This window comes from Solea solea, chromosome 17 (genome assembly GCF_958295425.1).
Source record: "Solea solea chromosome 17, fSolSol10.1, whole genome shotgun sequence".
Taxonomy (NCBI): Eukaryota; Metazoa; Chordata; class Actinopteri; order Pleuronectiformes; family Soleidae; genus Solea; species Solea solea.
The window spans coordinates 3551808-3572357 of record NC_081150.1 but is presented as its reverse complement, the minus strand read 5'-3'; the positions used below and the strand labels follow the sequence as shown (position 1 = coordinate 3572357).

Genomic DNA, 20550 nt, shown 5'->3' with positions numbered 1-20550 from the left:
AATAATAATAATAATAATAATACCCATATTTACTGACACAGGCCGGCTGCAGAGTCACTGGCTCCAGAGGCTTCACTCAACATGAGAACACTACACACACCAGAGGAGTTAGTAAGAAATTGCTTTGGATAAATGTGAACACCATTTTTCTGTTTAGTCTTAGCTTAACCTCATAGCTTTTTTTTTTTTTGTTTACTCCAAGCATCTTTTACTTTGGCATTTAAAACAAAGCACGACTCCTCTTATTAGACAGCTTAACGTTTGCTTGATTATCACACTGAGCCTAAATTGATTCTCAAAGCCTCAAGTATTTAACAATAGTGTCACTGGGAAACTAAATACCAAGGCAAAAAGTGACTGTATATCCAGTCAGGCTAAAACTGGGCTAAACACAGGTAAAACGGCTGCTGCTGGATAGAAACCTTTAAAAGGGATAATTCCAGATGTTCAAAGTGTGGTTGTATCATGTTCAGCAATGACACACAGACGCATGGCTGCACCTCATAATATCTATATATTATTACTGTTTGTTGCTTTAACTCACCATGAAACCGCCTCTGCTTGGCATGACATTGAAGTTTGTTAACCGCTCACTCTCCCGCACCAAAGTCAACAGAGAAAATCGGTGTTTTTAGTTGCAGAGAAACAGGAGTTGCTGGTTTATTGCTGCCTCGTTTGGTGAGTTTGTGTCACTTGGGTCAATCCAAACAAACAAAATCACACATTTTAGCTGAGCGATGGAGGCGGCAGTCGGTCGACAGCTCCTGTGTGCTGTGATTTTAAATCGCTGCTTTTTACTCCATGGACTTTGGTGCAGGAACCAAGCAGGTTCCCATTAAAGCAGCAAATATTCTTAACTTCGGAGCTGCTGGTGGCCAGCAGGGGGCAGCACTGACTATGTTTCCATACGGGATACAACCACGCTCCCAATAACCTCAATTATCCCCTCAACATTACTTCTGGTAGTTTCTTATGCATAAAAAAGTTTATTCGTCTTCCTTGTCAGGAAAAATAAACTTCAAAAACCTGCAGTTTATGGCAAAAAGTAAAGATTTGGCTGTCTGTGTGATATTAAGGCTACATTTGTCAGGAGGTTTTCATCCAACAGCAGCTCCACTGTAGGCAAACAGAAACGACGCCATTCCACAGAGGAACGTTAACTGTAGAGGGCGAGGACACTGAGTGACGGGACAGTTCTGTCTGCTGATATGATCCTGTCTGACAGCCTCACCGCCAGAGAGGCAGAGAAGGAAAACACTCTCCATCCATCTTTCCCAAGACGACGGCTGGAGGGCGGCTCTTTCCATCAATTGCACAATGAAGAAGGTGAATTGTGAGGGATACGCAGGTAGGTAGGTTCTACACCATGAGGTGAGTGTGACTGAGATCCATAAGAACCATATATATATATATATATATATATATATATGTTATATTATATATACAGTACACAATATTTTTACTGAGGTTGACGTTGAGGTGAGATAGACTGAGGATTGGCTCAGACGACCAGGCTGGAGAGGGAGGGAGGGGGGGGGGGGGAAGAGGTATCCTGTGAGGAGTGTTTATTGAGGGACAGAAGGGGGGGGGGGGGGGCGTCCTGGGTGACACAATCCCACACGAGAGCCACCGTTTCAGGGATTTAAGGTCTGGATTGTCACCCTTTCTCCTTTCCGTGGGACACTTTCACAGAGATCAGAGGACAGATTAAGGCCCTTTTTTCAGCAAGCTGTGTCAATATATTGGGCGGGGCAAGGTGTGTGGGGGGGGGGGGGGGTAATTACTCTTTACATGGAGTTAGGGAGGGAGGTGAGTGGAGTAACGAAGCCAGTTATGGGGGGGTTGGCGGAGGGACAGATTCAGAAGGTTTACTAAGTAGCATTATTATTGTCTTGTTTTTTTTTTATAAAGCCCCACATTTTCAACCCCTCCTTCCCTTTTTTTTTCTCCTCTCGACTCCGCCGCTTCCTCCGTCCCACTTCCTGTGCAGTTCATTCGTCCTCCAGGGACTCCGTCTTGATGTCGTTGGGGACGCCGCCGGCTCTGGACAGGGCCAGGATGGAGTGGTTGACGGCGGCCATTTCCACGGCGAGAGAGATGGGGTCCTGGTGCTCGCTGTGTGCCGCGCCGTCGTCCTGAAAACGTACGGCAGGTCGAGATGTTATCTGCTGTGGTGCATTTGTGGGGGGGGTTTTTTTTTTTGGTTTTTTTTTTTATGATTACGTTGAAACATGAGAAATGATTATGGATTTTTTTTTAAAAACGTGAAATACAATGTACACTACATGCTAAAACCAGCTTTTTAGAAGACTGTAATTATGAATATGAACAACACAGTACCTGTGTTGGGGAGGTGGGCTCCAGTCGGTAAAGGCCAAACGGTCGGCTGAGAGGTCTCTTGTCAAAATAGGGAAGGTCACAGGCCTGGAGGATGTTACAACAAACACAACAACTCAGTTAGGGTAAACCCAGACTAGTACAGTTCAACTAACTACCTGTATGTCACATGACCTTTCAAATATGTGATGGAGATGAGATAAAACTGGAAGTGACTGACAGTCAAACTAAAGCAGAGCCAGCAGTGTTTTTCCACACACACAGACACACACAGAGGAGTAGAAGTGTGGAAGGCAGAGGTGATGCGTTTTAAAATGAAAACCGATTAGCGTGGATGTCGTTTAAGGTAGTTTAATGCTTTGTCGTGCTGGCTGCCTGACAGGATTTCATATTATATGCCCTATTTCATCATCTGTTGCACTGGTTTGCATGCAGCTGGAGAGCTCACACTTCAACAGTCTTCTTTCCATTTCCACAGTTTGTTTTTCCACTGGCTACAGAGGGAAAAAGTAAGAGAAAGGAGAGAGCTAATAACTTTATGTGCTTGGTAGATTTAGAGAGGTTTTTAGTAAATCTGGTTTCATTGAACAGGGAAACTGATCAGTTCAGTCAATAGAAGCTTTAATTACATTTCTTATCTTTTCTTTTAATGAAGCTTTATTTCCTCCAGGAAGGATGTAAATGCTTAGCAGGATTATGATCCATAATAATAATAATAATAAAGTATAAGACTGTGTGTTACCGCTACAACCATGACAAAAATAGCTGCCGATGAATTTGATTGTCAATAATTGTTTACATCATTGTGTGAATGTTGGCACCGCTAACTCTGCTCGACTCCAGCGTTAACAGTGAATCTAACAGCTGAGACGTGTTTGCCACCTGTGGTGCAGAACCAGAAATACTTTCACACGCTGATCTTCAGACGCTTTGCTGTCACGACTGCTGTCGGCTCAGGACGACGATAAAACTCTGTCTGTGTCTTCTTTGTGCTTATTGTCACAGTAAACATTACTGTTGTCCTCCTCTGGTGAGCTGAAAGAGCAGCTGTGCTCACACTGCCCTCTACTGGACAACATGGTCATTACTTTAAAAGGTCTGTGCACTTCTAGGTTGTACATTCTGTTGTTTAATGAATCTTTTTAATAACCAGTGTTGTTGTAATGTTTAGCCTCCGTACCTGCTCTGAGAAGTCGTTGCCATCGATGTCGTCGCTGTTAGAGTGTCCTCCAGGACTCTGGACGTCTATCCCATGACTCTCCAGGATTGTGGCTTCTTGGAGGAAGAGGATGGAACGTTAGATTTGCGACGCACCGCTGATACCGTGCTGCACTACAAACTGTGTGAGTATATGTTCAGAACATGGGAGACTTTTAATTGTGGCCCACAGGCAGGTCTGTAGTTAACAGCGGCTCAAAGGAGGGCGGAAAAGCTTTAAAATTTAAATTAAAGATATGAACACTGTTTAAAATAAAAGTGCTTAAAAACCTGACAATATTGGCTTAAATAGTTAGCACTTTGATCAGTGACAGAAGAAATAATGTAATCTAGTTTAATCTTGTTTTACTTTAAATGATCACAGGTCAACATCAGATCAATGGAATCAATTGATGGTGAGCCATTCAACAGCTAAGAAAACATTATAATGGCAAATATTAAATATGATCATTAAACAAACCACAAAGCCACATTACCAATGTTAGCCCGTCTCTTGATCTCTTTGCGACGATTGGCAAACCAGTTGTAAACTTTCAGCGAGGTGACCCTCTCCAGATCTGACAGCTTCTTCCCTGAGACAGAAACAGCGAATCATCAGTCCTCGGCACTCACTTCATCTCTTATCAGTCCTAATTTTAATTTCATGCTCCTCCACAATGATGGCCAGAGTCTGTTTTTTTATTTTTAATCGATCTGCTCCCACAAGCAGGTCTGGGATTGTACTTTCATTAAGATGGTGGTTAAAGAAGCGCTGAAAGCAAATAACCTGATTCCACTGCATGAGGAGCAAATCATACAGCAGATGTGGCACAGATGTTTGGACTGTTAATTCAGTCCCGGGTCCAAAACTGGTCGCAGACACCAGGATCTGACAGAATAGGACGACTAAAGTCTGATTTATAATCTGGCGCAGGGAAAAACTCCCATTAATTACCGCTTGCACAATTTATTTTGTGAATGCTTCAGCTCCAATTTTCATTCGTCTCCATGGTGCGCACACACCTCCAACTGTCTCACCCTGACGGTGGATCCATCTGTCAGCTGCTTCTGCTATATTTGTGCTACTTTTTCTTTGTTCTGATAATGCATGGATTTGAGGACAAAAACAGAAAGTAAAGTGTAAGACATAAAGGTGGAAGGTTGAAACAATCAAGAGAAAAAGGGAGAAAATAGCTGCTAATGATCAATGCCTTAATTAATCTGCAACTCTTTTTTTTTTCATAATAAAAACAGGTTTTCTGATTTGTCAGCTTCTTAAATGTAATTGGTACCTTTGCTTCACAAAACTGAATTATTTTAGTTTTTAGGTTTTTAAAACAACAGTTTTAAAAAATGTTCTGACATTTTAATGCACCAACTAACTGATTAATCGAGAAAATAATCGACCGATTACTCGATTGCGTCGTTAGTTGCAGCTTTACAACCAAACACTGCATGACAAAATCTGAGTGTAATATGAAAGGAAAGTGTCGAGCAACACGTCCCTCTGTCCAATTTAAAAGTGATCAACAATGGAGTGGATAAATCAGACTTCCCAGCACAAGAGGCTATTTTTCAATATACAATACAATATTTTCCACACAGTTCTGGACTGTGTTACATGAGATTGATAATCCCTCATTTTGGTGTTGTTGTTATTCCTGTGTTGTCGGGTCTGCGGCTGATGGATGAGTGGAGGCTTTGTGAAGTTGTGCAGCCACATGTTCATACTTGGCTACTGTTAACAGTTGTGGAGACAGTGCGGCGCCAGTACCAACATGATGGGAGTCACAGGATTTATAATTAAAGGAGCAGCTCATGGTTTGTCTCTGTAATTGATAACGGAGTTGTAATTTGTGTCATCTCTTCTCAGCCTTTAAAATTAATATAATATTGTTCTATAATACTATATAGTACTGATACTTAATATGTATATTATGTGTAATTATATGAATTTTTATCAGTGCACGGTGCAAGATTACTCGCAGATGTATTGTTATTATTTCCTTCTACTTCTAAACCACAAACAACTTGTCAGTCGTAACAGGTTAATTGTGTTTGGTAGTTTTCGCACACATTTCCAGTTTGTGTGATTTACCTGGTTTCTGAATCACAGCATTGCAGGCGTTTGCAATCTCCTCCCGCTTGGCCTCGTCTGGGTACTGGTTGTCGTTGAAGTAGCTATAAATAGAAGAAGAGCCACGCTGATTAAATTCATTTTCCTACAAGGGCAAAGTCAACAAACTGGAGTTACTGCTGTGTTGTTGCTGATTGTGTGAAGTACAACGCGGCCAATAAACAGAGTGTATGACAAGAGTTGTTTTGTTTTTTTTTGTCGTGTCATTTTCCAGAACAGACCGCGACATTTCCTCAAATCCACATGGAAATAAGATGCAGGTTATGAAACAAACTCCCTTCACTTATCATTTTTAATCTATTGCTTTTGCTTCCTCCTTCCTCTGCTCACCTCTCCATCACAGCCAGACACTCTTTCCTCCAAGTGAAGCGACTACCACGACGCAGCCGGAAGGTACCAGGGGCGGTGGTGAGGGGGGGCGGGGTTTGCCTCCACTCCATCTCCTCCAGGGGCAACGGCGCCGGCCGCATGTTGAGGGTGGCACCTGGAGGAAGGACACAGCAGAGTCACTGGTGAGACACAATGGAAGACGGTGCAGCGGTCAGTAAGACCGGAGCCACAGCCTCTCTGCAGGTGCGTTTGTAGTCAGAATGTATGTAATGGTTGTTTAGACAGATCACAGCCCAACAGACGACAGTCAGAGAAGCCCATCCCTCATGAAAATGTGTGCGAGAGAGCGCACGTCGCCTTATGCAAATCTCACAATACATTCTGATTATAATCTGGAGTGAGTAGTGCTGACAAAGACTGTGCTGCCTCATCACGAATCATGACCACAGCAGCGAGGACAACGGCACAAAAGGCTTGATTTGCACGCCATCTCGTAAAAAACTGGCTAAAAGCTTTGATAAATCACCCGCATTAATATTATGACCGAACCACACACGGACATTTTGCCTAAATGGGTCACCCTGCAACAGTCCAGGTTATCAGGACTGGCTTGAATGGGGCATGTCTTTCCTCTGCAGCAGCGACAGAGACGTGCGCACGCGTGTGTGAATGAGTGTGTGTGTGTGTGCGCAGGGCTGGGCTGAGCTGAGCCAGCCTGGGCTGAGCCGGGCTCGGTCTGGCCATAAATAGCATAAAGCAGTTTCCAGTGCTGACGGTGTTGGCAGGGTTCCACTAAGGAACATGCCGCAGAGGACAAGGCGTGGGATGTCTGCTCCCTGCCTATAGGTTGATACAGCGTTTCTACGTATACACACTCAAAGCGTTAGTGCACAGTCAGGATTCAAAGCCAAGAAGAAGCCTGTTGTTTTTAATGTCGCCATTTACAGTGCACTTTATTGTTGAAATAATGTCTTTATGTCACTAAAATGGGAAATTAACATACGGCTCTCTAAAGATTGCGTTTAGGTTGAACAAAGAAGGTTTTTTGGCTTAAACTTGTCACTGCGGTGTTAAAACTGACTGCACAGTGTAACGATGATAGAAAATCAACACCATCCATGTTTATATTGATCTCCTCTAAGCCTTACTTTCACTGTGTCTTCTCCTGCCAACCAGGACAGAGTTTTTGGGGAAAAACTGCAAATCAATTTACGGGCACAAAGGAACTGGATTATTCTGTATCCAAAACACTGCAGAGAACACGGTTTCTCTCAATATCGACAATCAAGAGTGTTTAATATGACACATCAGCGACTCTGAGGAAAAGGAAAGCAAATGCATGTTTCGAGTAAGTGTTTACGCGTACATCTATCTATGATCTTTTTGTCCACGGAGTCTTTTGTACTCTCACAACATCACTGTTACACAGTCTTTTGTATATACAGTCAAGAAGCAAGACTTTAAAACTGACTTCTTATTTCTTGGTAATATTTAAATCTACATTATACTGCTTGTGATGTAGTACCTCGTTAATACAAATAAAAATATTGGAATATGTCCCCGAAAGCGTTTTATTTGTTTCTCAGACTTTGACTTATAGTCCGATTGTTTCAACATTAAAGAGCTCGGCTACAGTTAATGGCGAGCAGGATTATTCTGCCCCGCAGAAGCAAAGTGCAGTAACTAAACAGTGGCAACAGTGAAACTGACAAAAATGAAGAAGAAAAAAATCCAATATACTGATAGGTAATGCATACGTTAGGACAAAGAAATCTCATAAGCGCAGATGTCGAAAGTCCATTTCCAGTGTCGACTCGCGTTTGATAAAATGTGTTCACCTTCATGCAGCCTGTCCTGAAACCATTTGTTAAAAGCAATTCTCATGTTTTTGATAAATGGTTGATTTCCCAGGGTGCTGCTCTCTTGCCATTACACTACATCCTCTCATGTCCTCATGCTGGAGTTCAACACTGATGGTATCTCTTACACCACAATAGCACAACGGCGCTGCAAAGCTGCTTTCAGGCAGGTACTGAAGTGCAGATATTCTGAGGAGATAGTTCAGAGGAGCTCTGTTTGCGTTTCCATTAGGAAAAGTACCAAATTAACCAGCCCCAAATTATACATTTATTGGCACCCTTTCCTTGGCGTACCAGAGTTAAATAGTACAGTAAGGTCAGGCTGGATCTAGATCGGCTCCACCCACAACAGAAAAACGTCACTCCCTTGCGACCACTGTAAATATCCCATGGAGGTTTATATAGAAACACTCTAGCACTAAGAAGAAGAAGATGAAGAAGATGCCAGGAACCACGCTACGTATCTCGCTGACACGGCAATCAGGCATAGCCCACACCCCATCTACCAAGTAACTGGTACTGATCTCAGTTGAAACACAAGCCTGCCCCAGGGCTTAACAGTTCCAAACTGCAAAAGTCACAACAGACATTTTTCAGAAATGCTCCTACTAGCTGCCTAGTCAGATTTCTGGATAATGTCTGAGTGAGCTCATGTAAAAACACAGCACGAGAAACTCTGGATTATTTTCATAGTGAGTGAGTGAATGGGCAGGTGTTTTCTGCTTTCTGAGCCAGACTTCACCGGCTCGCCTGGAGATTCTCTTCTCTGTTATGAATGCGTCCGACTCGGACAATCTCCCGCTGCGTTCATCATAAACGTAAACGTCAAACTCCGCACAATGTCCAGACCCAATTATCTGAGCATTATCTGGAGTTCTTGTCTGAAAACCGCTTCCGTCAGCTTCTACAGACTGCAGGTGTTACAGTCTCGCCCTCCTTTGTCCCCATCAGCCTCCGCTTTATTACACAACTGTGGATGTGCTGACGTGTAAGATATCGTATGGAAATAGGCCATTGTATACAATGTATATACCACAGGATGCTAACTATTTCTACTTGCATCATTAACAGTCTCAGGGAAAACTGCTGTGAAGCAGAGTGTTTTCCTGCTGTGCTTTGTTCCTACGGAGTTGTTTCCCGGCTACCTCACACTGACTCGATAAAAACTAGTCTCTTTTATGACCTTGGTGATGACACCGACAGTGCTGGTAATGTTTTGCCTCACAGATTCACACCTTCATCTTGTGCCTTAACTTGATAAAGTGTACATGTATTTGATACCTCTTTAGAACCTTTTCTGGGATAAACACTGACCTTGTCCTAAACCTGGTCCTAAACCTGGTCCTAACAAAGCAGAACCTCATTAGTGAGGAACTGGTTAAATTTAAGGCTAAAATTTTAATTGTGGTAAAGGTTAAGGTTAGGCATTAACTATGGTTATCGTTAAGGTGAAGGGACAAGGCTTTGTTTAGGCTGTTCAAATGAATACAAGTCAATGTTTGTCCTGAAAAGCAAAGCTGAAAAACCACTTGTACCTTCAGTTTACTTTATAACCACCGTCTGCTGCCTGGATATAGGTTGTTACAACATTTCCACACAGTTATTTCCATCCGCCGTTAACCTGAAGTACTCTCTTTGTCCCAGTGTACAAGAACAATAGGGAATCAATTTATTGAATGAATGAAGTGTGTGCCTGTCTCCACTTTGCAAGGTGGTGTTATACCCCCTTTCAGCTTAACAGTGTTCGATGTTTTCCAGTTAACCTATTGCATCAAAGACAAAAAAACTTTAGCTGGGAGCTAGTTGGTGGCATGTCAAGTGCAATTTTGTGTCTTTCTACTATCCTTTAACTTAAAAATATTGAATTCTTTAAGCTGACAAAGCATACATCTGGTCTCTCCGTCAGTCCAAAAATGCACTGCTCTTCCATTATTACCAGATCAAATCCGTGGGATGGGACTGTGGAACATGCACAGAACACCTAGGCCAGCTTTGGTCTGGTCAAACTTTAACACGCAATGGTATCTGGGTGTCTGAATTTAACAAATACAAAGATTTTTGTTCTCATGTCATGTAAACATCCTGACAGAGTGATCAAAGGTACCTGGTGTCGTTTTCTCCAGCGTGTACCAGCGGTAGAAGGCCCTCTTCTTCTGCTCGCTCAGGTCGGAGCCGTGCTGCAGCAGCCAATGGGAGATCCTGCTCTGGCTGATGCCTGGAAAGCAGCCAGACGTTGAATTACAACAGTGTTTTGCATAAAGTCCTGGCACAGTCTCTGGACAACCCTTAGAGAAAGTCAAGAGAGACAGAGTGGTGGAACACTGGAGGAGAAAAGTGTTTGCCCTCTCCTTAGCTCCAACTTTATTTCTACTCCCATCACTTGTCTGTCACATAAGCTGTAGCCACAGATGTCTTTGCCGGGCAGACGGGCACCTACACTTGTTTGTACTGCTGTATTTCTTTTACAGGAATAGAACGACAAAGATTACTTGGTTTAAGTAGCTTTTTATTCATCATAGAAAACTTCTTCCAATCCTTTTATTTACAGTGTACAAAAATATCGACGGCTCATCAGTGACACAACACGCAGTACGAGGGCTACACTTGTTACAGAGATGACCAATGTTGGAACCTCTGGAGTCAGTGATTTAAGTTTTATTGTAGACCACAGAGACAATGCCTGACATCAACAGTGAGGCGTTTTTGCAGATTCTGGCGAGCAACGTGCCAGGTCTGATACATATAGTGAGTAAGACTTGAGATAGTGTATCCGGTCCAGATGCCTGGCGCCTTGGTATCTGGGGAGGGAACCTTGAAAGACGCCTAGTTTGTGTCTTATCCTTAGTTATGGCTGTTAATATTGGACACCAGTTCTGGTTAAACTTAAATTTTCTCTCACAACACTGTTCTCCCTGCAGATTTGGGAATTAGTCAAGTTGGACACTCTTTGTTGACGTAGGTTTCAGTGTGACCCCGCCTTTTGCCCTACGTCAGCTGGGATTGGCACCAGCACCCCTGCGACCCTCATGTGGTGGATAAAGCAGTAGAAGATGAATGAATGAATCAATGACTGTAAACATCAGACTTCTACACATAGATAAAATAAAAACAATTAGCATGTCTCATAACGGTGCCAGCTGATTATTGGAGGTTAATGTCACCATCTGGTTCTAGAGTAGTTTAGCCATATTTTTCAGACATTCATCCCTGGAGCAGAGAACATTAAAACAGAAGCTGTGCTGCTCTGCCCTTCAATCCGTCACTCTTCACTTTGTCCACTACACGACACTTAGTTTAGTGTCGGGTCAATGTGCTTTTGTGGGTAAGAAAAATCATCATGCCCACCTTTGCTTTTTCATATACTGTATATACAAACAATGTGTAACTTTGAGAGAATTATGTCATAGCCCTCTGTTTTTGGGATATTTCTGTGGCAGCATTACAGCACCACATACAAAACGATACCTTTTCCCATAAAAATATCCAATTGATGCCAGAAAACTATATTTACGTGATGCAAAAATGCAAAACACCTCCAAAAATACCAAAATCACAGTAAATAGACAGTCCTTTGAATTCATGTAAACCTCGCCTTCCCAGTGTTGTTTGCTTTTGTAAAATATTGCACAATACTGGGGCTACTACCTTATGGTCAACCAATGAACGATCATGAGTCGGCGAGATATCATTGGTCGTTTATTTGCTGGGAAACGCAATCTGAAGCTGCATCTTGTCAACATTCAATCAAAACGTATATGGCTGAACCATGTGTTGCTTTAATTTGAAAGGGCGGACACAGGAAGTGTGGACACACTGTGTAGTTTGACAGAAGTCACTTCAGTGTTTACGGCTGCTGACTTCAAAATTTACCAGTATGTCGGGTAAAGAAGTCCACAATTTAGGAACATTTATAGAGAGTGAGACATTTGCTTACTTTTTAATATCATTTCTGTTGATGTGCTAGACTCAGTCTGAAAACTTGCCTGTTGATACCTGCTTTGCTCGTTGCTCTATGTACAATGACAAAGTTTGAAAATAAGACATTTAACAATCATGGATCTGGCATGGCATTTGACAATTTGGCAGCACAGCTGCAACAGAAGAAGAGAGCGTGTCGGCGGTATGTCTGTTACTCACCGGTAACTTGTGCCACTACTGCCTGAGAGATCCTCCTGTTCCCCAGGAACCCTTTGATCTCCTCCTTCACCATGCTGCTGTCCCTCCTGCAAACACACAAAACACAGCAAAGCCTTTTCACAAACAGACAGCAGCTACAGCTTGAGTGAATGTGTTCAGTTTTACGGGGGCAGGCGTACAAAGAACTCATTTAGCGTGGTGCGGTAAAACCTAAATGACAGACGGATATCAATAAGATGTACATCGGAGATAAAAATGTCTTGAGGAACTGGAAAGAATGTCTTTGTTTCTCCTTTGTTTAAGGGGGATTTACATGTTTAATTCTGGTGCAAGCTGCTGTATCATCATCATTAATGATGAATGCCGCTGCCGCTCTATTGCTGTTGACGCTTTACATCCGACTTAGCCGGGCTCCTTTGTTGACGCTACAATGACTGATGCCTTTTTTTTTCATGTCAGATAATCAAATGTGTGTTGTGTTGTACCTATTTATGGGAGAACTATTAAACCCAGACTCAGTTATAATCTGACAGCATTATCGCTGTAGTGTCCTTTGTTTTTATGACTCCCTAATAATTAACGTAGCTTTTCAGAGAGACACAAAGGCAAAAGCTCTGTGATTTCAAATTAACTGTGTCACAATTAGGGAATCTATATTTTCCAGATGTATGGGGCGGACATGCTCCCATTATCAGTCCTTGGTGCGGAAGAGGGAAAACATGCAGAGACTTGCAGGATTGGAGAGTGGTGAGTGAACATGTGCAGTCACACAATGTACCCACCCTGCTTTCTGGCTTTCAGCCCAATCCCCTCCCCTATACATAGTGTACATACACAATTGCACACACATACAGTATACACACACACACACCAACAAGCTTATGAAACATCTTGGCTTAACTCCTCATCCTGATACAGATTGTGAACACATGTCTTATCCTGACTAAGAGTTCTTTTTTGTCAGTGGGGGGAAAAGGCAGTTCCACACAACTTTAACAGCACTGCTGCTCAAACCAGCAGCCACAGCATCCTTTGAACTAGTCAGTGTCCCAGACTCGCACACTCAAAATGGAGAATGCATCAAAGTCCTGAGAGCTCCATATTTCTGAAATGAAAATGCGTCACGACTCTTGACATCCAGCATCAATATCCTCCACGCCAGCCTCTTGCGGCGCAGCTAAAATTAGAGCTCAAAAACGCTGCTTGTATCGACACCAGCAAATCAATGTAGCACAAGCTGCTGTACAGAGTGGTAAGTGGAGGAGAGAGATGGCGAGGGTCGAGGAGAAGGGGGTGGGTGGGGGTTGACAGGGGGATAGTGCCAACTCAAAGGCCAAATCCCTGCAGAGACTAAAATGTGCACTTAAAAGTGAGAAAGTCAGGACTGGCACAGTGGGATTGTTGACAAGCTGAAACTTCATGTCACACCCCCGCAGCCCTGCCGAGTGAAGACGCTGGAGAGTCCTAAAGGCGGAGGCGATGAGGGCTTTTGAGCGCTTCTTAACTTCCTGTGCTGTCTAAAGAGGACATGTAATTTAATGCAGAGGCAGCGTGAATGAGCAGCAGGACGGCTAGTGCAGTGCTGAGGATTGAGCCTGAGCTCTAAATATCAATTCATATTCTGACTGGGCAGCTGGAAGGCAGCAGGAGCCCACAGCAGCTGGAGAGGAGGACAAATGTTTTAAGTGCTACAGAGGAGAGAGGCGGCGAAATAACATGTGGACTGATGGAGTGTGAACTCCGAAGCTATCAGAGTAATGAGCTGTAACTACCAACATGATCTCAAACATCAGTAGTTACTGTACAGTAAATGTCACTGGATGCTGCCGTGTGTAATTTCATGGAATCTTTCCTTCAACTGAAACGCCGTTTCTTCCTTCCCTCTTAGGAAATGTCATCCTGCGCCCCGGAGGCTTTTACAAATGTTTCCCACACGACACCAAGCTTTTTGTGCATCCACATCTTTCCTGGCTAAACACGTAATCTCAACAAGAACGCCTTTATGGCCGTCTGTTATTTTGATACTCCATTACAGGAAGTACATCTCTATGTAGTACACGCTGTTCCGAGACAAATGTGCTAATCTCAGCTGTCATGTGGTGCTGCTGAGCAGCTAAACAAGTGGAATCCCAGTCAGCTTTTCTTTATTTGTCCAAGTGTGCACCTTTAAGTTCCAAAAAAAAAAAAAACACTTCTAACAAGTAAAGTGCAATAAACACTCAATCTTGCATCTGCATTAAGTCCAACTATAATGATTTCTGATGAATCAATTAGTCAATCAGCAGAGTTAATTAGGAACTGTTTTACAAGTTAGAGTCAGGGTGTTTCTTCAACTGTACCTGTCCACTCCCACTCTGTGACACCTGAGTGAGGCGCCCTTCACTAGGATGCATGGTACCAAAACAGTGGTAGGACTTTGATTTTGATTGACTCTTAACAGCAAGGACTGTCTAAAAAAAAATACATTTATTATTAAAAAAAAGGAATAATCATTTAGCTTTTAACTCAGCTCTTAATGAGCTGCTTGGCTTTTACTGCACATTACAATCAAATGAGTTTAGCTGAACACTTTACTATCAATTGTTTGTGACTCGACTCGCTATTTTGCAAGATTGTGTTTGGCTGTGACACTTGATGTCACTGAACCTCCATGCAAACAAACAAACCATGTGGGCGTGGGTAGGGTGTAGAGGGCATGGTATGAATAAGGGTCAGAGTGTGTGTGAAGTGTGAGAATCCGCTGCTTTTCTTAATTGCGTACCTAATTTGTTAATAATTAGGACTATCTCTGGGGTTTTGCCTTGTTCATATGACGCTTTAGGAAAATTAGATGGGCATCCTTCACCATTTGATACATTTAAAAGAAAATCTTGATCCACAGAGAAAATAATCAAAAAAAGACAAATCTTCAATCGTCACCCCGTGACTAAAAACTCAATAGTGAAGGTGTGGTGCAGCCGACTGCAAACAGTCAGTGATCCGAGGTCTGCTGTGGTCTTTGTCATGTAAATGTTCTCTACGCACAGATGCCTATGTGGACTTCAGCTGTACATGCTCCAGGTAATACACTATATTCAAATGAATGTGGGATTAATGTGTGCATGCTCTGAGAAGATAAACTGACACAGACCTTCATTCTAGAACCAAAAGAACTCTGGGCCTGTAAATGTGTTGAAAGAATGGAGAGAGGCCTTAGAGGATCAGCTCTGATGAGGCTCTCCGTAGCTCCACTTCCTAACCCCATTTTAGCTAAAACTATGGATGTGTGCTGCGATATATGTATTTTATGATGTTGCATTGTATTTGCAGTATTTTACATTTACAGTATAAGCCCAGCAACAGACTGGAGGTGCACATTAGCAATAGCTTTAAACTCTGCACACTACATCAGTTTCATGCTCTGTCTTGGAACTATGTTAAACTCCATTGTCCCAATCATATAAATACATTTAAAAAAAAAAAAAAATTAAAATACAGCTGCATATCAGTGTTACATGGAGCCCATAAAAAAACTGTGACTGATTAGCTTGGACTGTTCCCATTTCCAAGAGTGTGTTATGCATGAAGACAACAAAGAGTTAGTCAAACATCATTTGTTCCACACCTGGAAAAAATCTGGCTTTTGCTATCCAGCGAATACACCGCCTCTCTCAAACCACTGCTTTACTGAAATTGCCACAGGGATAATCAAAAATTAACAACACTGCAACCCTTAAAGGTAACCTCCCTCCCCAAGGTGACATCAATTCTCAATTTCCACTCAGCTGCATTAGCTTTAGTGGCATCAACAAACAATAATGGAAGGCAATGCGCTAATGACCATTTCATTTTAGCATAGTAACAGTTTGTATATAAAAGCTTTTCAGCAAAAACTAAAATTTCACCATAATCACAATGACAGAAACTGATGGCAAAGCCACAAATTCTAGTGAACATAATCTGTTATCACTAAAATTAAGTTAAATGCAATTTTTAGGTAAATCAACCTGCAACGTCTTAAGCTTGAGTCTTTTTTTTTACATTCAACACATTTATTTTTAACTTGAAGGCTTCAGATCAGCTGCTAAACTCTATGCTCAAGACTGTTTTTTTTCAACTGCTGTTTTTAAGATCAACTGTGAACTCTGATCCTACTTTTAAGCCAACACTGATAAAAATGGGCCAAGAAAAATAAAACTGATTCACCATCAGCATTTCCACAACAGATGGGAAAACCCCATCCACTCATGGAGTTCATGTAATAATCAAAAGCTGCAGAAGTGAAATAGTTTGTGGAAAGACCGGTTCCAAGTTCTAGAATGAACTTTGAATGTCAGTTTTCTTTATAAGTGTCTGTGTTCCAACAGCAGCTGCACACAATGGAGCTGCAGTGGAACTTCCATTTGGCACTATTTAATTAAGCCTGACATAAACAGTGCTTTCTTGTCTCCTCACTGTGGGCATTACTGCCAACAAAGAAGACTCACCGACTCCACTGCAACTTTCAGGCTCGTCCAAATAACCATATATCTTTTGGAGAGGATTGTAGCTGTCAATGATGCTTTTACAAGGAACCTAAAAATGTACGTGTACTTTATAGCATTTGGGGAAAGGACAACAAATGTAGCATTGCAGAAATGTAGGAATGTAGCAGCTATGATACTACTAGGTAACCAAAATGCCAGATGACACAGTCTCATGTGCTATTTGTTCTACAAGCTAGTGTTGTCTTGACACTACTGACCTCATCAGCTCCTCCACCTTGTCATCTATATCCAGGTCTTCTTCTGTGGCTTCAAACCCGAAAGCCCGCGCTGCAGCCGCACTGTTCACTGGATATCGTGGAGGAGAAAGCTTCCCGTTGGGCGTGGCCGCTAAGCTATCACGCCCGTTCTGTGACAGCGCCACCAAGCTGACTGGCGATGGCAGGATTGCAGAGGGCGGTGGCGGCCCTGGAGGCGGGGAGGTGTCGTAGCTGTTGCTAGGAGATGGCGAGAGTCCTCCGCCGCTACCGTACTGCGTCTGTGTGGCGGTGGAGATTTTGGAGGTTGTGGACGAGGCGGCGGCGGCTGCTGAGTGATCGCCAGCACTCCCCTCGACGCTGTTGATGGCATTGTTGTTGCCGTTGCATGTTGTGGAAGAGGTGGTGGTTGCCGAGGCTGTGTTGTTATTGTTGTGTGATGCTGTATTTGCATTAGAGGCAGAGTTGTTGGTGCAGCTGCTTGCTCCGCCTACTCCAAAAGAGGAGGAGGAGGAGGAGGAAGAAGAGGTGCGGCGGCCAAACTTGTCGCCATGCTCCCGGTCCAGCCGGTCCAGAGTGTCAAGTGCATGCAGGATCTCCTGCTTGGTCATGCCGGAGCGACGCAGCCGCTGCAGCAGATCTATCTGCTCGATAGTGAAGCGCGGCTCCTCGCTAAACTCAGACATCCTGCTGCTGGATGAGAGACAAGACAGACAGGTTGTGAGACAGAGGAGGAATAAGAGGAGGATAAAGGAAACAGGAAATGCAAGGAGAAGTTGTGGAAAGGAAGTTGGTGTTCAAGATCGGGAGAGGAAAACAGGAGAAGAAAGAGGGATGGAGAAAAGGAGGAGCAAAGAGGAAAGTCAGGCAGAAATGAGACAGATGAAGGGATGGTGGAGTCAAAGAGGAAATGAGGGGATTAAGTGGGAAAGAGAGAGAAGGAACAGTTGCAGAGGGGGAGAAAATGAGAATGATGGGAGAGGAAGAGTGAGGCAGAGAGAAGCAGTGGAGGAGAGTTTGAGGGGTGAAGTCGAAGGAGACGGGCGGGAAAGGAGGAAAAACTGCAAGAAGGAAAATAAAGAGGCAGCAGATAAGAAAAGGAAGACAAGAGCAAGAGATAGAAGTGTGAAAGAAAAGGGGAGGGAGGGGCAGGATATAAAAATCTGCTATTTTTGGGAACCAGCAGGCAACACACGCAGAGTGCCAGAGTCACCTTGACAGCTGATGCTATCTTAACATTCTGACTGCTGTTCTTTAAGAGCTACAATACATCCCCGGCTCAGCACACCACCCACGCTGTATGTTTTTCATAAGCAATTTGCTGTGCTCAAAATCAATGCAACTGGAATCAGACTGCGGCAGATTTTCCATCGTCTGTGCCTGTGCCTGTGCCTGCCCGACCTATGCTGATATGATAAATGGCTTGAAAGGGTCATCCGCATTCCTTATACATTTGTGTTAGTCAAAACTGTGCGAAGGACAGGTGGAAACAAAAACAGAGTTGAGTGTATACAATGTTTTAAGGTTATTATAAAGGAAAGTAATATGTATGTGGTGCATCAGCCTTTATAGATCTGTATCGCCTGGCTTCAAAAGATGGACAATTACCCACATTTCAGACAGTTACAGATAAAAGTCACTTTAGGTCAATACATCACTTTCATACCACAAGTTTGCTTTTAAACAAAGGTGAACATTAACTTGTTTCTTAAGTTGTCATTAGAAATCCTTACGGAAGCTGTTAATGATTATCAAGCCCAGTTAAGACCACAAAGCCTTGTGTCGCATGCCAGAGATAGAGATCAGCTGCACAACACTGCATCTCCTAGTTCACATTACTGACTTGAACACACTGCAAATGCACCAAGTATGTCAATTGTATTGCTTTGTACATTCATTTATTGCCAATTGTGTGCTATTACTGCAATATTGTAAAAAGAAAAGGTATTAGTATTGTTTTTAGAATATTCTTAAAGTAAAAGGGCGGGGCATTGTCTTTAATCTACCTTGCTTTCAGTTATTTACTGATGAACTAGTGTTACTAATGTTATCAAACACAGTACTGATGTTACCAAAAAATAGTTATAATACTTCAAACACGTGCCACAAAGGACACATATTCTTAATTAACATTTAAATGTGAACAACAATTTCTAGATAGGAATCATCTTAAATTATTAAATCCTGGAATAACTGCAGAAATGCAGACTCAACGTTCCTAGTCACTAACGCAAAATGTAAATTACTTTTTCCGAGCACGATCATCCCGATAATGGGCATTTAACATAACCAACTTAAGCAGTGTGATTATGTGTTACCTGCTAAACTATGCAGCCTCATTGTGTGCTGCAAAGAAATCATTACCCATCCCGTTTAACTATTTACCAAGTTAACTATTCACTTGGGGTTGTTTAACTGGTTGAAACACGAAGTGGGAGTTGGGGGGTTAACCTCTAACATAAAGACATGTTATAGACTGATAATAACACAGGCTGGACACTGATGAAGAGTAGTTTAAATCCTTCGTTTTCTCTATAAATAAAACAACAGCAAAGGAAGCACATCCTGAGCAGGTTTGATTGGGAATTCCAAATAGTCCAACCGAGTTCAAATACCTCAGAGGAATAAATTCACCTGCAGAGTTGGATTGTTCTCCATGCAGGCAAATAAAGATGAAATACAGCATGCACGCACACATCCTAATGTAGCGCGTTCGGGGAGAATGTGGGCGGAGTTTCCCAGCATGCTCTGGATAATGCTGTACTTAATTTTTTGCCTTTGTCAATTATATGTCATTTGACACATGACAACAACGTAACAGTGCTTAGCTTCACTGCTGAAAGAAGTGTTGATAGTTGCAGTCACTGCTGATGTCATGAGTGAAACTGCTGTTACAAGTTTTATGTGTAAATAAGTACTGCGTGATAAAGTATACCTTGCATTCTTCATCTTCCAACTGTGGGCTATCACCTTACACCACATTTAACTATATTCTCATAGTCCTTGGTAAATGTTTTCCATGTGTCTGTGTTGTACTGCTGACTGCAGGGCCTGCGGACAGAGAGAGCGCCACTAACCGTCACTCGCGTCGGCGCTGCGGGCGAAGCGCTGCTGGTGATGCCAGCCTATCACGCCCTTTGCCCGCGAAGCTAATGTTAGCGTTCCTGTGGCAGGCGGACAATGCCCAGTGTATCGTCACAGCAGCCACTTAACATCCCTCCTCGCACACGGAATAGTGTCCCTATCCTGCCTCAGCACCGCTGCTGCTGACTTTATACTGACAACAATGCGTTGGGTGTCACAGACAGGACGGCTATCAACTTCAAACGGGGCTATTTTGGTTAGCGTTGCGTGATTAGCATAACATGCTAGCCGTGCCGACGCTTGATAGTAGCTGTCGTTAGCCGCCGTCGCTGGCTAGCGAGCGTTTGATATTAATAACATCACTTTCGGCGCGGGAGAGTGCTAAGTACAGAACTTACCTCGCTTCAAATCGTCCGCTCAACCATTTAACTTTGCAACTCGGGCAAAGAGTCGCTGTGTCTTCTGCTGCAGCCGAACAGCGAGGGCAATTAGACGAACACTGTCCTGTCCGACCCTTTACCAAGGTTTTCTAATCAGAGGCGAATTATTTGCCTCTCCGCTTTGTCTGTCTGACAACAGCCATATTGACAACTAACACCTCCGAGTAGCTCTGAGGGAACTGTAGTTTCACTCCCACAACGGCGTCCTCCACGCGGCGGCGCTCTACACGGCGACAACTACAAGTCCCACAGAGCAGTGCGAGGATGAGCCGACGGCTCTTAGAGCTACAGTTGTCTCAAAAGGCGATG

General features: G+C 43.1%; 1 protein-coding gene across 5 annotated transcripts; it reads right to left on the bottom strand.

Annotated features, from left to right (window-relative positions):
• Positions 1-1587: 1587 nt before the first annotated feature.
• Positions 1588-20417, bottom strand: hmbox1b (homeobox containing 1 b). Of its 5 annotated transcripts, none has more exons than XM_058614362.1 (10): positions 20200-20417; positions 16721-17407; positions 11998-12083; positions 9965-10075; positions 6002-6155; positions 5633-5715; positions 4032-4127; positions 3518-3612; positions 2341-2424; positions 1588-2168 (listed from the first exon to the last, which is right to left on the bottom strand). In XM_058614362.1, the coding sequence occupies exons 2-10, from the start codon at positions 17401-17403 to the stop codon at positions 1992-1994; spliced, it is 1569 nt and encodes a 522-aa protein (XP_058470345.1). In that variant the 5' UTR covers positions 17404-17407; positions 20200-20417; the 3' UTR covers positions 1588-1991. The 5 variants fall into 5 exon arrangements, with proteins under 5 accessions (XP_058470345.1, XP_058470344.1, XP_058470347.1 ...); XM_058614361.1 differs by having other exon boundaries at positions 16721-17410; positions 20200-20416; XM_058614364.1 differs by having other exon boundaries at positions 1588-2165; positions 16721-17410; positions 20200-20416.
• Positions 20418-20550: the final 133 nt, after the last annotated feature.